Here is a 17,811-nt window from a genome sequence, read left to right as displayed (position 1 = left end):
AATATCTATTTATAGATGCAGTATTTATATACCATCTTGCTTTGCAACCTTAAGACACAATCCAAATCATCAATTGTCTGAATGTCTAAAAATATCAAATATTTTTCATAAATTAAAGGAATTTAATTTCCAGTGTGTTGTTACACATTAGTATCAAATTATTCTTTGCATTTTAAGCTGTTGGACCATTTAAAATGAACTGTTTAACAACATATTAAAATGGTTTGTGATCAAGGATAAAGGTAGAGAAACTTCCAATCATGTTATAATCAGCTGAGCTTCAATTGAAGACTACCAAGTGTAAAAGTTTCTCAGATTTGATTAATGGTTTCCTAAGCCAAAGACTTAAAAAAAGATGAACAAATGTACCAACAGGAAAATTCAAGATTTCCCACAACCACTATGTATGCTTCCATGACTAAGGTTCACAAGTGATAAAACTATGCATTTTAATCTATGCAAAGAGCAGAAAGATTTAAACCGAGTTCCAAAGGCATTTGAGTGTAAAAAGCTTTCGGAGTAGTACTCAGTACTCACTAGCTTTGTTTACATTTATCCATTGAATGTGGGTATCTGCTGGGAAGGCGACATTCATTGCCCATATCTCATTGTGTAGAAGATGCTGTGGGCTTTATTCTTGAACTATTGTAGACTTTCTGATGATAGTATTTCCATGGTAGCATCAAGTAGGGAATACCAGGATTCTAAACCAGCAACAATGATGGAATGAAACTGTGTCCAAGTTAGGAAGTTGTGCAACTTGGAGGTGGTGGTGTTCCCACATTGTGCTCCTCATTTTTTCTTTTAATTGATTCATTAGGATCTGGGCATCACTGACAAGGCCAGCATTTATTGCTCATTCCTAAACGTCAAGAAGGTGGTGCTGAGCTGCCTTCTTGAACGGCTACTATCCGTGTGATGAAAGTACTCCCACAGTGCTATTAGGAAAGGAGTTCCAGGATTTTGACTCAGCAACAATGGGAGGAACAATTATATATTTCCTAGTCAGAATGGTGTGTAGCTTGGAGGGAAATTTGCGGGTGGTGGGATGCTCAGGCACCTGCTGCCCTTGTCCTTCTAGGTGGTAGAGGTCATGAGTTTTGGAGGTGCTATTGAAGAAACCTTTGTGAATTGCTGCACTGTACCTTGTAGATGGGCACCATGACTGCAGTGTGCACCAAGTGGTTGAAGGAGTGAATGCTTAAAGTTGTGTATGAAATGCCAATCAATTTCTGGATGGTGTTGAGCTGAGTATTGTTGGAGCGGCACTCATCCAAGCACATGGAGAGCATTCCATCACAAGGCTGAAGCATTTGCAACAATCTTCAGCCAGGAGCTCAGGGCGGATGATCCATCTCAGCCTTCTCCTGAAGTCACATGAGGCCTCCTGAGGTCCAGGGCCACTCAGCTCCTAATCTCATTAAAGCCTTGGTCTAAACATGGGCAAAAGAGCTGAACTGCTGAGGCAAGGTGAGTGACTGCCTTCGACATAAAGGCTGCATTTGACCAACTGTGCCATCAAGGAGCCCTCACAAAACTGAAGTCAATGGGTATCACGTAAAAACTCTCCACTGGTTGGAGTCACAAAGGAAGCTGGTTGTGGCTGTTGGAGGTCAATCATCATGGACATCGCAGCAGGAGTTCCTCAAGGTAGTGTCCTAGACCCAATCATCTTCAGCTGCATCGCCAATGACCTTCCTTCCATCATAGAATTTGCTTGAGGAGGAGGAGGCGGGGGGGGGGGGGGGCGTCGTTTCGCTGATGATTGCACAATTCGCAACTCCTCAAATACTGAAGCAGTCTGTGCCCACATGCAGCAAGACCTGGAAAATATTCGGTTGGGTTGGGGTTGCTAAGTGTTAAGTAGCATTCATGCCACACAAGTACAAGGCAATGACCATTCCCAATGAGAGAGAATCTAACCATCTCTCCTTAACATTCAATACCATTACCATTGCTGAATCCCACACTATCAACATCCTGGGGGGTTACCACTGACCAGAAGCCAAACTGGACCAGCTATATAAATACTCTGGCTACAAGAGCAGGTCAGAGGCTGGGGATTCTGCAGAGAGTAACTCACCGATCATCTACAAGGCACAAGTCAGGAGTGTGATACTCACCATTTACCTGAATAAGTGCAGCTCCAACAACACTAAAGGAGCTCACCACCATCCAAGACAAAGCAGCCTGTTTGATTGGCACCCCATCCACCACCTTCAACATCCACTCCCTCCACCACCAACATACAGTGGCAGCAGTGTGCACCATCTACAAGATGCACTATGGCAACTCACCAAGGCTCCTTCAACAGTATCTTCCGAACCTGCGACCTCTACCAATTAGAAGGCCAAGAGCAGCAAATGCTTGGGAACACCACCAGCTGCAGGTTCCCCTCCAAGCCATACATCATCCTGATTTGGAACTATATCACCGTTCCTTCACTATCTTGGAACTCCCTATCTCGCAGCACTGTGGGTGTACCAATACATGGACTGCAGCAATTCAAGGCAGCAGCTCACCAGCATCTTCAAGGACCATTAGGGATGGGCACTAAATGGTGGCTTAGCCAGCAACACCCATATCCTGTGAAATAATTCAAAAAACACTACTGACCTTTGCCTTTGTAGGTGGTGGAATGGCTTTGAAAGGCAGGTGAGTCACTCATTTATGGTGGCACAATGCAGGGGAAAGTGCTGCTGTTGAAGTACCTTATCACAGAATCACTGTGCAGAAGAGGCCCTTCGGTCCATCGAGTCTGCACCGACATGTGAGAAACACCTGACCTATCTAATCCCATTTACCAGCACTTGGCCCATAGACTTGAATGTTATGACGTGCCAAGTGCTCATCCAGGTAAATTTTAAAGGATGTGAGGCAACCTGTCTCCACCACCCTCTCAGGCAGTGCATTCCAGACTGTCACCACCCTCTGGGTAAAAAAGTTTTTCCTCGCATCCCCCCTAAACCTCCTGCCCCTCACCTTGAACTTGTGTCCCCTCATGACTGACCCTTCAGCTAAAGAGAACAGCTGCTCCCTATCCACCCTGTCCATGCCCCTCAATCTTGTACATCTCGATCAGGTTGCCCCGCAGTCTTCTCTGCTCCAATGAAAACAACCCAACTCTATCCAACCTCTCTTCATAACTTAAACATTCCATCCCAGGCAACAGCCTGGTGAATCTCCTCTGCACTCTCTCCAGTGCAATCACATCCTTCCTATAATGTGGCGACCAGAACTGCATACATTACTCCAGCTATGGCCTCACCAAGATACTATACAACTCCAACATGATCTCCCTACTTTTGTAATCTATGCCTCAATTGATAAAGGCAAGTGTCCTATATGCCTTTTTTAGCACCTCACTAACATGCCCCTCTGCCTTCAGAGATCTATGGACACACACACCAAGGTCCCTTTGTTCCTCAGAACTTCCTAGTGCCATGTCATTCATTGAATACTTCCTTGTCAAATTACTCCTTCCAAAGTGTATCACCTCACACTTTTCAGGGTTAAATTCCATCTGCCACTTCTCTGCCCATTTGACCATCCCGTCTATATCTTTCTGTAGCTCAAGACACTCAACCTCACTGCCAATCTTAGCATATCATCACAATGCATTTTGCTCAAACTTGCACTTGCTCTGCCCCCAATGGTCATAGTGATATACAAGTAAAACTACTTTTAGGCTTACAAAACCAATTGTTATGTTATACAGAATATTCAAAAGCTATTACTTTAACTGTTACTAATAACTGTGTCAATATTTTTTCACATCTAATTTCAGCTTGATGTGTATACTTTGTACATACTGCAGCCACAGTGGTACAGGGGGTGGACCAAGTCTAGTGGCTAGGAGACTGATCAAGTAAACTTATTTGTCATGGTTAACATCAGGCTTCAAGCATTACTCTTGCTGTACTCATCCAGATGAGTATTTTATCACAATTCTGACTTCAGCTTTGTAGGAGAGACAGAAGTTTTGAAGGATCAGGTGAGCCAACTGTGTTGTATTGTAGGGAAGATCCTTCTTGGATAACTTGCCAAAATCCTTTTCGGAATCTACTTGGGTGTCTTACTGGGTTTCCCTCATCCATTATCTTGGTGAATTCTTCAAAAAATATCACATTTGCAAGAACTTGACTTTTTTTGAAACCATGTTGGATGACACAGATATGCCTTTCTCTATCCAAGGAGTCATATATGCCATCTCTGATGACTCCCTGAAGCCTCTTTTCCATTATTGATATCAACCTAATCAGTCTATTGGTTATCTTGATAAGTCATATCTCCCTTTTTTCAAAGATGAAGAGTACATTAGCCTCCTTCCAGGTTAAGGGAAACATCCAAGAGCTCTGTGAGTTAAAGATACACACAAGGGGCTCAGAGCAACTTTCCCACCTCCAAGGACCCTTGGGTAGATATTATCTGACGCAGTTACCCTGTTGATTTTAAGGTTTCTAATTATATCTAAAACAACACATTTATCTTTGTTAATAAAGTTTTATTTTTAGCAACATCATGGAATTCTGGTAGGCATCAAGAATGAAGATCGATGAGAAGAACTGATTTAATATTTCCACCATATCACAGAAGTCCTTAGTTAGCTATTCTCAAGCACTTCGATGGCTCAACAGAGTCCCCTCTGATGCCTCACGTTACTGTTTGTGAAACTTCAAGATGTTCTTGAGGCACTTTGAAGGCCCCTGTAACACAGACACAATCTAACAGAGGATTTGTGCTTTTGCCCTAAAAACTTCTCTTTAATCAACTTGAGGACCTCTTATCTCATGTCCATAAATTAATTCAAAAGGCTAAAACCAGTAGATTCATTTGGTGAATCTCGGGTAGCAAATAAAGTCCAGTCCTTTTTCCCCAGTCATGACAATATGCTTTAATCACTGTTTTGGGGGATTGACAGTCCCTCTCTAAAGCTCCCTCTGTCTGTGGATTTTAACTGTTTTACACCCAAACTACTCATTATGTTTTGAAAAAATTTTAGACATAAAATTGGAATATTGACCTGACTGGATCTTCACTGTAATCCATATCGAGTAAAAAATTAGGTTACCTTCTCTACTTTAGCTGTAATTGTTCTTAAAGAGATGGCCTCTGGAAATCGAGTTGTCATATCCATAATAGTAAGGATATAATGGCGTCGCCCTTTAGTTTTTGCTATCAGTCCCACATTGTCTAATGACACCATTTTGAACGGTTCCTCAAAAACTGGTATGGGAATTAAGGGTGCCAGTTTGATTGTATGTCGCAGTTTCCTACCATCTGGCACATATTTCACATTTTACAAAACCGTACCATGTCCTTGTGAAGGCCTGGCCAGTAAAAATGTCAGTTTATCTGCATCTGAGTTTTCTGTATCCCTACATGCCGTGTCATGGGAATTTCATGTTCTATCTGTAATGTCTCTTTACGATACTTGGGCGGTGTCACTACCTGATGAACAAATTTTCGCCTGCAGGTCTCCACTATCCATCAGTATCCCCTTAATATAACATTCTGGGACTTCCTCAGCTTCAGTTGGGCTGATTGTGCTATCTTACTTTTAACCCCGGATTGACTTGTTGAGCCTCAACCAGAGAAGATTTATCAGACATCTCTTTTGAATGATCTAAGTCTTTAAAGGTAGCTTCAGCTAGCCAAATATCTGTCTGTGGTATCATTGACTTTGCTTGGCCATTGCTCAGGTCATCACACACAAAGGAAAATTTCCTGGAACCAATTCCTATAACTGCTCCATCTCTTTAACCTTACTTGGGCTTTCTGTTTTGGAATTTTGGAAGAAACTACTACCTTCGCTCTGGCCAAATCATTTCACAGGAGTAAGTCAAATCCATCTACCTAATATCTCCTGGGCAACCCCTACCATCACTGTCCCAGACAAAAGGTCACGCTCCAAGTGCACCCAGTACAAAGATACAAGTATATACTCCCAGCAATACCATTTATTAAAACTTTGACTTTTAATGAGCTCTCTGGCGGAAAAGTTATGCCGTTCCCCAGCAAAACTGTTTGGGTGGTTCCCATATCTCTGATATAATTATAGCTTTGATATAGTTATAGGTTTGGCTGTCTCATTTGAGGGATAAGGAGTTACTTTTCCTCTCGATAAAAATTATTTATACCTCTCATGTATCTCATTCGCTTCTCCTGAACTCTCAGCAGTGTTCACACTTGGTTTCACAGCTTTACTTAACGATACAACTTGATCTGTCATATTTTCAGTTAGAGCTCCTTTTCCTGAATCACCCTTACATATTCCAATGAGTCCCATTGATTTCCCGCGCAACTGCCAGCAATCTGCGCCTTGTTACAATGTTACACTTTGGCTTTCGAATATTGCCTCCACGCTTAGCTCCTTCTTTCTGGCCTAAGGAGAAATTTCCAGGGCGTTCCCAGCTGTCCCTTTTCTTCCCGAGCTACTTGCCTTCCTTTCACCTTCCCACCTTCTACCCTTCTCGGGTTTCTGGGGATGATGGAAAAAGGATTTGGATTTATGGACCAGCTCATAATTGTCAGCTATCTACACTGCCTGTCTAACTGTTGCAATCTCTGGTCTTCGGCATGGGTCCTAACTGCTGAAGGAAGTGAATTTTTAAATTATTCTAGGAGAATTATTTCCCCAAGGGCTTCATACATTGTATCTACCTTTAATGCCCATATCCAACCGTCAAAATTACTTTGCAGTACCCTCTCAAATGTAGGTCTGCCCAGACTGTTTCTTTATGTTTCAAAATTTCTGCCTGCATGCCTCAGGGACCAACTCATATGCACTTAGAATAGCCTATTTTACTGCATCATAATCCACAGAAACCCCTTCTGAAAGTGATGCACAGATCTCATGAGCTCTATTCAGCATCCTACTCTGTAGGAGCAATGTCCAATGTTCTTTAGGCCATTTCATTTGCTTAGCTACCTTCACAAACAAAATACAGAATGCCTCTACATCCCCTTCCTCAAACTTTAGAAGGCTTTGTACAAATTTAAACATCTCCCCAACGGCCTTGGGGTTGGGGGTGGTTTTCCTGTCATCAGAATTTTCCTCAGCATCGGAGGCCTTTTTAAAAATTCCAACCTTTTAAGCTGGTATTTCATTTCTCGTTCCTTCTCTCTTCCTTCCCTTGCTAACTTTTCTCTCTGGAGGTCAAATTTTTGCATTTCCATTTCTCTTCTTTTTTCTAATTCAAACTTTTTTCAATTCTCTTTCTTTTTCGTTCAATCCAAGATTTTTCATTTGCAACTGAATCTTAGCTAACTCAATTTACTCCCTGAAGAACGTGGTCTCTTGTATTCTTTCCAATTTAAAACACTGCGCTATTACCTCAACTATGTCTAGCGCCTACAGTTAATTGTAACTCCAACTTATCCATCAAGCCCATTAGCTTGGTTACTTTTTGTAAACCTGTCAGGGATAAATCTTCTATCTCTAGAAAAGTCTTAGTAACTTCCAAAGCCATTTTGGTTTACTAATGTGTAAGAAATCTGGTATCTGTCCCTTTATCCTTTACCGATTATTATTATTCTGCGTCCAGTCATCCGTTGTCTGTGTTTCGAAATTCCACAAGAGCCCCCAATCTATGTTAAAACCGAGATGGGAGGAGCGCGCAGTTTATCTAGCCCCATTAATCTACAGGTCGTACCATTAGTGTAAATGTTTAATTCACTTACCAAAATGGCCAATTACTTACCTCCACTACTGTTAGACCCAGAATAAAGGAGGCTTTAACCAGGCTCCTTTCAATAAACTCAGAATGATTGATTTATTATAAAACAAAACTTCTTTTTAAAACAAGTTGCAAGAAGAACTGGTTAACACATAAGTTGTAATCTGGAACTGTAACTATCTATCCCTTTTAAAATATCCCAGCACACGCACACAGGCACAGTACAAACAAATGGGGTCTCTGCAGAGATGGGCGGTTGAAGAAAAACTTAATAAAAAGCATAAGGTTCCCAGGGTTTTGATGCTGCCAATCTGGTGCAAGGGCAGGCTGCTAGACCCAGTAGATGTCTGGAGATTCTCACCAACGGAGCGTCAGCACTGAAGAAAATAAAGCTGGATCAATCCTTCTCGTCTCAGCCTCTCGAGTTTCCAAATACAGACAAGTTCCCCCAAGATTCCTAGCTGAATACTGATAACCACACTTGATTTCAATCAAGGCAAGGAGTGCACAAACTAGGCAGCTTTTCCCCTTCTTAGTTCATTCCCAATTGAGTTCAAAAAAAGTTCTAAACATAAAGCTCCTCCATCAGGTCATTTCCAGTAAATCACCAGACCTTTGCCTTTAAAAGTTTTTGTTTCCAATCAACTGAAGTGATTGCAGTTTAAATAAACAAATTTCTCTAAAGTATCATGCAGGTCACGTTTTCATGGAAAAAGCATGCTTGCTCACAGTCCAAGATGAATTTATGACCTTCTTAAAAAGTGTCCAAATAATGCAATGTCCTTCGAAATTTTAAAAGAAAAGTTCTTGAAGATATAGTTTCCCAACACTCGGGTTCTTGGAATAAGAGGTCAGCCATTTAAAACTGAGACAAAGAGAAACTGTTTCATTAAAGAGTTGTGAACCTTGGAATTCTGGAGTCATACCTAGCATTGGCTGTGGTTGTTAGAAGCCAATCATTTCAGCCCCAGGTTATCACTGCAGGAGTTCATCAGAGCAGTGTCCTGGGGCCAACCATTATCCACTGCTTCACCAATAACCTTCCCTTTAATACAAGGTCAGAAGTGGAGCTATTTGCTGATGATTAGAGCTGAGCACTGTACAATCATAATTCCTCAGATAATGAAAACAGTCCATGCCTGCATGCAGCAAGAACTGGACAACATCCAGGTCTGGTCTGACAAGTGGCAAGTCACATTTGGATCACACAAATGCCAGGCAATGACAATCCCCAACAACTGACAACCTAACAGTGGCCTTCATATTTAATGATTTAACTATTGCCGAGTTCCCATCATCAACAAGGGGAAGGGGGCAACAACAACCAGAAACTCAACTGGACTACCCACAGGCATGCAATAGCAGCTAAAGCAGTTCAGAGCCTGGGTATTCAGCAGCAAGTAATTCACTTCCTAATTCCCCACCATCTACAAGGCACAAGAAATGCACTAAACTGATTAACTGTACAGCAATTCACCATGTACCCCACAACGAAACCAGAGGTTCATGCACAAGCAACATTCTCTTTAACATATGCACAAACATGGCCACACAACAAACTTAAAAGGGTCGTGCAATGCAACAAGCAGGCTGCACACAATGAAGAAAAACTCCTCCATTCATGACCACAGTGTGCAATACAGAAACTCAACAAGGCTTCTTTGGCAGTAGCTCCAAAAGAACTTACGCCACATCCAGATGTGGTGGGTGCATAGAAACACTACCATCTCCATCCACTCTGACTTGGATATATATCACCACTCCATCACTGCTGGGTCAAAATCCTGGAACTCCCTATATAAATGACATTTGCACCACATAAGTGCCAGGCAATGACCATCTCCAACAAGACAGAATCTCCCCATGACATTCAATAGCATTACTATCACTGAATATTCCACCTTCAACATCCTGGGGGTTAGGATTAACCAGAAACTTATTTGGACCAGTAGGCCAGAGGCTGTAAATACTGCAGCAAGACACACACCCCCTGACAAAGCCTGTCCACCATCTACCAGGCACAAGTCAGGATTGTGCTGGAAAACTCTCCACTTATTTGAATAAGTACAGCTCCAATAGCATTCAAGGAGCTTGACACCATCCAGACAAAGCAGCCCACTTGATCAGCACCCCACCCACCACCAACACACTATATACAAATGCACTGCAGCAATTTGCCAAGCCTCCTTCGACTGCACCTTCCAAATCTGCGACCTCTACCACCTAGAATGACAAAGATAACAGATGCACAGGAACACCACCACCTGCAAGTTCCCCTCCAAGCTGCACACCATACTGACTTGGAACAATATCACAGTTCCTTCACTGTTGCTGGGTCAAAAACCTGGAAAACACCTTAACAGTGGGTGTACCTATACCACATGGACTGTAGAGGTTCAAGGTGGCAGCTCACCAGAACCTTCTCAAAAAGAATTCGGGATGGAAAATAAATTCTGGTCTCACTAGAGACATTCAAATCCCATGAAAGGAAAAAAAAATACAAAAGCACATCTGTAATACATTACATATATTATTTAAGAATAAAAAACAGCTTTGTGGACACACCTTCACAACACGAACTGCAATAGTTCAAGGCGGCAGCCCAGTATCCATCTTCTCAGGGCAATTGAGATAAGTTAATGTACAAAAATATCCACAGCAAACATACCAGCCCCACCCCTCCTTCTCTGCTTCCAGAAAAGCAGTCAAAGTTTAAAAACAACTAATTGGAGTGGACTATACCTGGTAAAAAAGCTGGCAAGTGTGCCCAGTTTTTTGTATTTGGTCTCTTGTTCTGAAGGACTGTTAATTTGATTGTAGCTGTCTCGCGAAGAATTTAGACTGATATCAGTGAACTGTGCCTCATCAGTTTCCAGATTTACAATTGCACTCGAGTTACTGGTGACCAAACTATCTAGAATATCCTCATTGCTAACAGACAGGGTTGTGGACAGTTCTGTGCTCAGACTTGAAATACTGCTTACAGATATATCATCAGCCTTGTTTACTCTGTTTGATGGACTGTAAGGCTTCACATTATCATAACCAGATCGAGGAAATGTTGAAGATTTTCGCAACGCATTGTCAGTCTCAAGACGGATAGCTGGTGAGCACATGCCAGGTGGGAGACTACCTGAACCTTGTCCAAGTTTATCTTGTGCCATTCCAGTTGTTTGGGATAAATCAGCATTGTTCATTCTGACATTTAACACACCACAATGGATGGGCTCTGGATTTCCAATTTCTAATGTGGGAATGCCCGAGTCCTCAGAATTAAGGCTATTGCTGTCTTCATACCTAGAGCAGTGCAAATTGTGCTTGTATTTTGGTACAGATAAGGACCACATTGCCTTTACTTCACAGTTTTGAAAATTCACAACTTCACAATTATCGACACACTGTCCAGCAGGGGTCAAGAAGTCCGTGCAAATTGTGCCCTCCAGTATCTTAGGTGGGTTGTTATATGTACCTAAAAAAAAAAATCAACATTTTGAAACAGAAGGCTGAATCTCAGGTATGAAAAAGTCAGCAGGATTAAAAGCAATACTAAAAAGGCACACAATTAACAACTTTGGTAATCCTATAAACAAAGATTATAAAAACAGTTTTTCATACCAAATTAAAAAATATAACTATTTCAATAACGCTCTTTGAATCATGTTGCTAAAATGTGAGAATGTTTTTCTTATTTCCTTCAGAGAATATGTTAACTATCTAGTTAGAACCAAATATCAACAATCACGTCAAAAATGACAACATACATTGATTACAGACCAGCATGAGGTTCCTATTACTTTTGACATTTAAAATGCAAGAGAAGGAAAAGGTATTTAATTTAAGACAAGTGAGCTGAACCACATCGCATATTAGTACAATGTGCCAGTTCTTTCAAATCTAGCCCAGATTAATGGCACCAAAGTATCTTCTACAATCATAATTATTCATGAAGCCTGCTGGAAACGTCTGAATGCAGTGTTTACTAGATGCAGTGCAAAGTTGTTAAAATTAAAGAGGTTGATAAAAGACCAGTACGAAAAGCAAAAAGTTCCCAGTAGCATTGTAATGAATGTAGACTAAAGGAAGCTATGCTTTGCATCTTGCCAAGGGTACCTAATGAGGAATGCTCAATCCCGAGACCAGACACCAGAAGTTGAAAGATGTTCTATTTCCCCTGCAATGATAGCCTCCACATCTTGATGAGCACAATAACATTCTTTTTCAAAAGACTTATCTGAAGCAATTGATGCCAACATGATTTTTGGTGATGAGTACCATAGAAATAACTCTAGTTCTTGGTCATCAGTATCAACTCAAACATTGCAATTTTCATTCAACGTCAAATAAAGAAATGCTGTTATTTTCTTAACAGATTATTTTACTACTCCAGGCTATTTCTCTTAGGCAGTAGTGTAGGTCTCAACTGCAAACTACTTCCTCATTTTCACATCTATCAATGAGGAAGTTAATCTTGTGACTATTATTTTCTGTCCCTCCCAATAAGAATTGCATTTCCAAGTACAAGGAGTCACACTGGTTTAAGGCTTTAAATAGCTATTTTGCTACTTCTGGAAGAGTAGATCATATTGCATCAACCCAGTTATTTTTTTTTTTGAAGAGGTTCTGCAAAGGTAGCCCAGTTAACATCGTATTCACGGATTTTAAAAAGCTTTTAAAAGGACTCACATTGAATGCTAATTTATAAGATAGAATTCTGTCAGATTGGAGAGCATATCCTGGGATGGATACAAAACTGGTATTGTTTTTTTGAGACAACTCTAAGAAGAACATTTCCTCTTGTGGGGAAGAGTATAACTGGAGGCCATCAATATAAGGCAGTCACCAAGAAATCATCTGCTGACACCCCAAAGTCTGTCCACCATCCACAAGGCACATATCATGATTGTAATGGAATACTCTCATCTGCTTGGATGAGCGCAGCTCCAACAACACTAAAGAAGTTTGGCACCCTCTAGGACAAAGCAGCCTGCTTAATTGGCACCCCATCCACCAACTTCAACATTCACTTCCTCCACCACTGACACACAATGGCAGTAATGTGTACCAAGATGCACTGTAGTAATTCATCCAGACTTCTCTGACAGCCCCTTCCAAACCCATGACCTCTACTACCATGAAGGACAAGGGCAGCAGATGTATGAGAACACCACCACCTGCAAGCTCTCCTGCAAGCCACACGCCACCCAGACTTGGAACTATACTGCCATCCCTTCACTGTTGCTGGGTCAAAACCCTGGAACTTCCTTCCTAATAGTACTGTGGGTGTTCCTACAACACATGGACTGCAGCGATGGCTCAGCACCACTTCTCATGGGCAATGAGGGATGGGCAATAAATGCTGGTCTAGAAAAAATCCAATCGGTTATTCAGAAGAATTTTCTTTACCCAAAGAGTGGTAAGAATGTGGAACTTGCTACCACAGGGAGTGACTGAAATGAATAGTATAGATGCTTGTCCAGCTTTCCCTTAAATCCATGAGGGAGAAGGGAACATATGGTTATGATGGTAGATTTAGATGAGAAAAGATGGGAGGAGACTGGAGTGGGGCATAAACCTCAGCTGGACTGGTTCAGCAGAACAGCCTTTTTTTCTGTCTTGTATGTCCTAGTCCACGGAATCCTAGATTCAAATTGTAATCACAGAATGATCAGCAGAGAAAGAGGCCATTTGGCCAATTATGCATGAGCCAGCTCTGAAACAGCCACTAATTAGTCCCATTCCCCCGCACTTTTCTCTCAGCCCTGCAAATATTTCCTTTTCAAATATACCATTAATTTTGATTCTTTTTTGAAAGTTACATTGAAACACCTTCAAGCACCCTTTTGGGCATTGCTATCCAGATCACAACTGGTTGAGTAAAAAATACATTTTCATCTGCACCACCGCACACCCCCCCCCCCCCCCCCCAAACTATTTTGCCAATGATCTAAAATTGATGTCCTCAGGTTACCGATCCAGCTGCCAGTGTTAATAATAGTTCTGTCCCATCAGCTACCTAAACCACCTCATAATTTTGAACACCGCTATTAAATCTCTTCCAACCTTTGTTAGACTTCACCTCACTGGCACATTTATGTAATTAATAAAGCTTAAATTATCAAATTGCACTGTACATAAACACTGATGAAAAGCCTTAATTTGTATAAATTATTGGAATGGTGTTAAGAAGTCTTTAAATTGGCATCCCTTTAAGTGCTGTATTGTAGCTTTGAGGAAAAAACTTGGGAGTGAACTCAGATTGTAGCTGGGATACGTTTGCACATTTGGGCTCCAGTGAGTCTCGCATTAGCAGTAAACAGAAGCCAAAGGATACTGATTGGACAGAAGTATGGTCTGAGGATTAGAGTTGTATGCAAAGCATACAAGTTAAGGTTAGTTTGTAGCAGTGAAGCCAGAAGAACTCTCCCCATTGGTCAAGAATTGCAAACATTTGGGTGGACCTAATTAATTGTGTTGACGCAGGTGCACAACTTGGGCTGATTATTGCAAAAGCTGCCTGCAAAGAAGTGTATTAAATGTAGTACACTTGCCAGGAGATAGCATTTGTCAGAAGGCATATGCTAAGGGGGATCTTGCCAGGAAAGAAAGTTAGGAGTTAGTTGTAGGGCACTTGATAGGAAGTTAGCATCGGCAGAGGACATTGCCAGTCAACAAGTAATTGTTAGAGGTTGAGGATTGCTGTTGACAATTTTGACCCTACACTGGCTGAAGCAGAGCAAGACTTCCTCTTCCAGGCATTTCATATCAATATGGAAATTAATTTAAATTCTTCATACAATTAGATTAGGTTTGCCACTGCCACTTTCATATGCACATTTAAATTTACAAAGTAGCAAATTCACTAAATTGGTAGTGGTGAAACTGTGAAGAAAGGAAATATCACTAGGTTGAGACAAATAAACAAGATTTATCGGTATAAAAACCACAACTTAACAGTTTCACTACTCTCATACCACAGCATCAGTTTAGTTTTCTCAGTAATCAAGTTTAAAACCACTTTCTTTACTTGGAGTATCCAAAAGCACTTTTTAAAAAAAGCAAGAGCTCATTGATTCTTCAGCTATATAAAAAGTCAGCATATAATCTTCACAACATTCAACAGCCATGTTCCAAAAAGAAAGTCCATCAAATAAACATTTGGCCAAACACAAGGTTCCTCTTTCAAACAGGGTAAAAGGGGCAGGTGACAAAGGGTCAATAACTAAACATTACACCCCAATTGCCTGAAGCAATTAACTCCATGCTGGGATATAGATAATGGTGAAGTGACAAGCACCTTCCATGAACTCAGCCAAATCACCATATCTATGGAACCTTAACGGTGATTGTCCATAGCTGGACTGGAGACAAAAACAAGACAATCACAACCAAAAGGATAAAAAGGAAGTTGTATTTATCTAACATAACCTCAGGATATCCCAAAGCACTTTACAGCCAAATTTTTGAAGTGGTCACTGTTGTAATGTAGGAAATACACAGCCAATTTACATAAAACATGGTCCCACTGGCGTGTCAGCCTGGATTATGTGCACAGTCCCTGAGATGGGGCTTGGATCCACAACCTTCTGACTCAAAAGTCAATCCCCACTGACATGTAACCTTGCCCCCCTTTCAAAGCTCTCACACATGCATTCCAGTGTAAAATGCCAGATGTGAACAAAATTGAGTGTCTAATTCCTTCCCTTCCAAAAGGTCTAAGCCCCTACTATTGCCTGGCAAACATCAATTCATTCAGGACAAACCAAAGTCAAAACCAGGATCTTTATGGCATATGCGGTTTAAACCACTCATACTGTCATGGTTTTTTTAAAAAAACAGAATCACTAACTTAAGCAAATGTTTATAGAACCAGTGAAAATGAACTAGTCAGACTCTGTCAATCTATTTAAAATATAGCAAGAGCAAAATACTGTGGATGCTGAGATTGAAATAGCTGGAAAAACTCAACAGATCTGGCAGCATTGCGGAGAGGGAAACAGAGTTAACATTTCAAGTTGAATATGACACTTTTGCAGAAGAGTACTGGGAAAGTTCCAAAGAAGAATCTTCTTGGACTCAGAACATTAACCTTGTCTCTCCCGCCACAGAAGCTGCGGGCCTGCAGAGTATTTCCAGCGCTTTGCTTTTAATTCACAATATGGTGCGCCTGAGGGAGAACTCTTTACAGAAAGCTTCTCGGGGGGCAATAATTTGGCAAAAGGACGCAAAGTTATTTTTTATAATAATGATATTATGCAAAAGTGATGAAAAGCATCAAAATACAATTCAATTCATCTTTTCAAATCATTAGCTTGATGTCCCCAAAAAGACACAGTCAAGTTCTGAAGGGAGAGGGGGCGGGCGGAAGGGAATTGGGTCGCGGGGGGTTTGCCAGTGACTGACTCCAGTAAAACCCCACCCATCGCTCCCCTGCCCCGGTAAGATGACGGCGGGTGTCCAATCCCGAAGCTCTCACCTGCCCTCCGGAAAGGAGAGGGGCCCGGGGCATCGCTCGGGCTGCCGTTAAACCGAGACCCGGCCGGCTGGGCTCCGCCCGGGGCGGCGCTTATTTGCTCGGGTCCCGGCCCACCCTGGGATCGACCTTCCATCAGCCTCGGAGCTCGGCTCAGGCGGGCTGATTGCTCAGCTCCGAGCCGCTTTCCGGAAGTTTCTTTCCGGCCTTGTGGTGGCCGTTCCCGTCGCCGCCGCCGCCGCCATACTGAAAACTACTGATGTCACGCCAAAAGGGAAATCAATCGATCGTCGAGTCATTCCACCCATTCAAACCGAAGCAATCGAGAAGCTGGCGCGAGCTGCGCATGCGCGGGGTTTGAGCAGCGCGGCTGGACTGGTAGCACGCATACGCGCATAAATCCGGCAGTGCGCAGGCGTTGCTGGTGCATAATCGGCAAAAGGTCGTTGGGCTTGTGTTGGGAGATTCGTAAAATTATTATAGCAAAGCAGGAGGACATTCGTCCTGTTGTGTCTGTGCCAATTCTCTGTAATAGCAATTCACCCACTCCTACGCCTTTTCCTTGTAGCTCTGCAACGTTATTTTTTTCTTTTCACTAAGATGGAGACCAGATCAGCTGCATCTGCCATGTCCCTCCCTTCCACTCGCCCATAGAACCACAGAACACTACAGCACAGAAAAACAAAACAAAAACAGCATTACCTGGAAAAACTCAGCAGGTCTGGCAGCATCGGCGGAGAAGAAAAGAGTTGACGTTTCGAGTCCTCATGACCCTTCTGTTCTGCTTTGTTACTCCGCACTCCTCAGTGCCCTACCATTTACTGTGTATGTCCTACCTTGGTTCATCCTTCCAAAATGCAACACCTCACACTTTTCTGCATTAAATTCCATCTGCCATCTTCTGGCCCATTTTTCCAGTAAGTCCAGATCGCTCTGCAAGCTTTGAAAGCCTTCCTCGCTGTCCACAATGCTTCCAATCTTAGTGTCATCAGCAAACTTACTGATCCAATTTAACACATTATCATCCAGATCATTGATATAGACAACAAACAACAATGGTCCCAGCACAGATCCCTGAGGCACACCACTAGTCACAGGCCTCCAGTCTGAGAAGCAATCATCCACTACCACTCTCTGTCTTCTCCCACACAGCCAATTTTGAATCCAGTTTACAACCTCTCCATGGATACCAAGTGTCTGAATCTTCTGAACTAATCTCCCATGTGGGACCTTGTCAAAGGCCTTACTAAAGTCCATGTAGATAACATCCACAGCCTTTCCTTCATCTACTTTCTTGGTAACCTCCTTGAAAAACTCTACAAGGTTCGTTGAACACGACCTACCACGCACAAAGCCATGCTGTCTATCCTTAATCAGCCCTTGGCTGTCCAAATAATTGTATATCCGATCTCTCAGAACACCTTCCAATAATTTACCTACTACTGACATCAGGCTCACTGGCCTGTAGTTACCTGGTTTACTTTTGGAGCCTTTTTTAAACAACGGAACAACATGAGCTACCCTCCAATCCTCCGGCACCTCACCCGTGGCTAAGGACATTTTAAATATTTCTGCCAGGGCCCCTGCAATGTCTACACTAGTCTCCCTCAAGGTCCAAGGGGATACCATGTCAGGCCCGGGGGATTTATCTACCTTTATTCG

At 42.1% G+C, this 17,811-nt stretch overlaps 1 protein-coding gene across 5 annotated transcripts in view; it reads right to left on the bottom strand.

The window, feature by feature from the left end:
• LOC121277314 (TBC1 domain family member 14-like) overlaps positions 1-16,409 on the bottom strand; it is a 76,586-nt gene extending 60,177 nt beyond the window's left edge. For 2 of the 5 annotated variants that reach the window (XM_041186619.1, XM_041186630.1), the window contains exons 1-2: positions 16,153-16,409; positions 10,422-11,148 (exon numbers count right to left, since the gene is read on the bottom strand). In XM_041186619.1, the coding sequence (XP_041042553.1) occupies positions 10,422-11,148; positions 16,153-16,285 (860 nt within the window). In that variant the 5' untranslated portion in view covers positions 16,286-16,409. Of the gene's footprint in view, positions 1-10,421; positions 11,149-11,789; positions 11,876-16,152 lie in introns of those variants that run through there. The other 3 variants (XM_041186649.1, XM_041186657.1, XM_041186639.1) reach the window with 2 other exon arrangements.
• Between the last annotated feature and the right edge of the window lie 1,402 nt (positions 16,410-17,811).

Source organism: Carcharodon carcharias, chromosome 1 (assembly GCF_017639515.1).
Source record: "Carcharodon carcharias isolate sCarCar2 chromosome 1, sCarCar2.pri, whole genome shotgun sequence".
In the NCBI taxonomy this organism is placed as follows: Eukaryota; Metazoa; Chordata; class Chondrichthyes; order Lamniformes; family Lamnidae; genus Carcharodon; species Carcharodon carcharias.
Note: the sequence above shows the minus strand (reverse complement) of the source record. Positions and strands in the feature narration are given on the sequence as shown.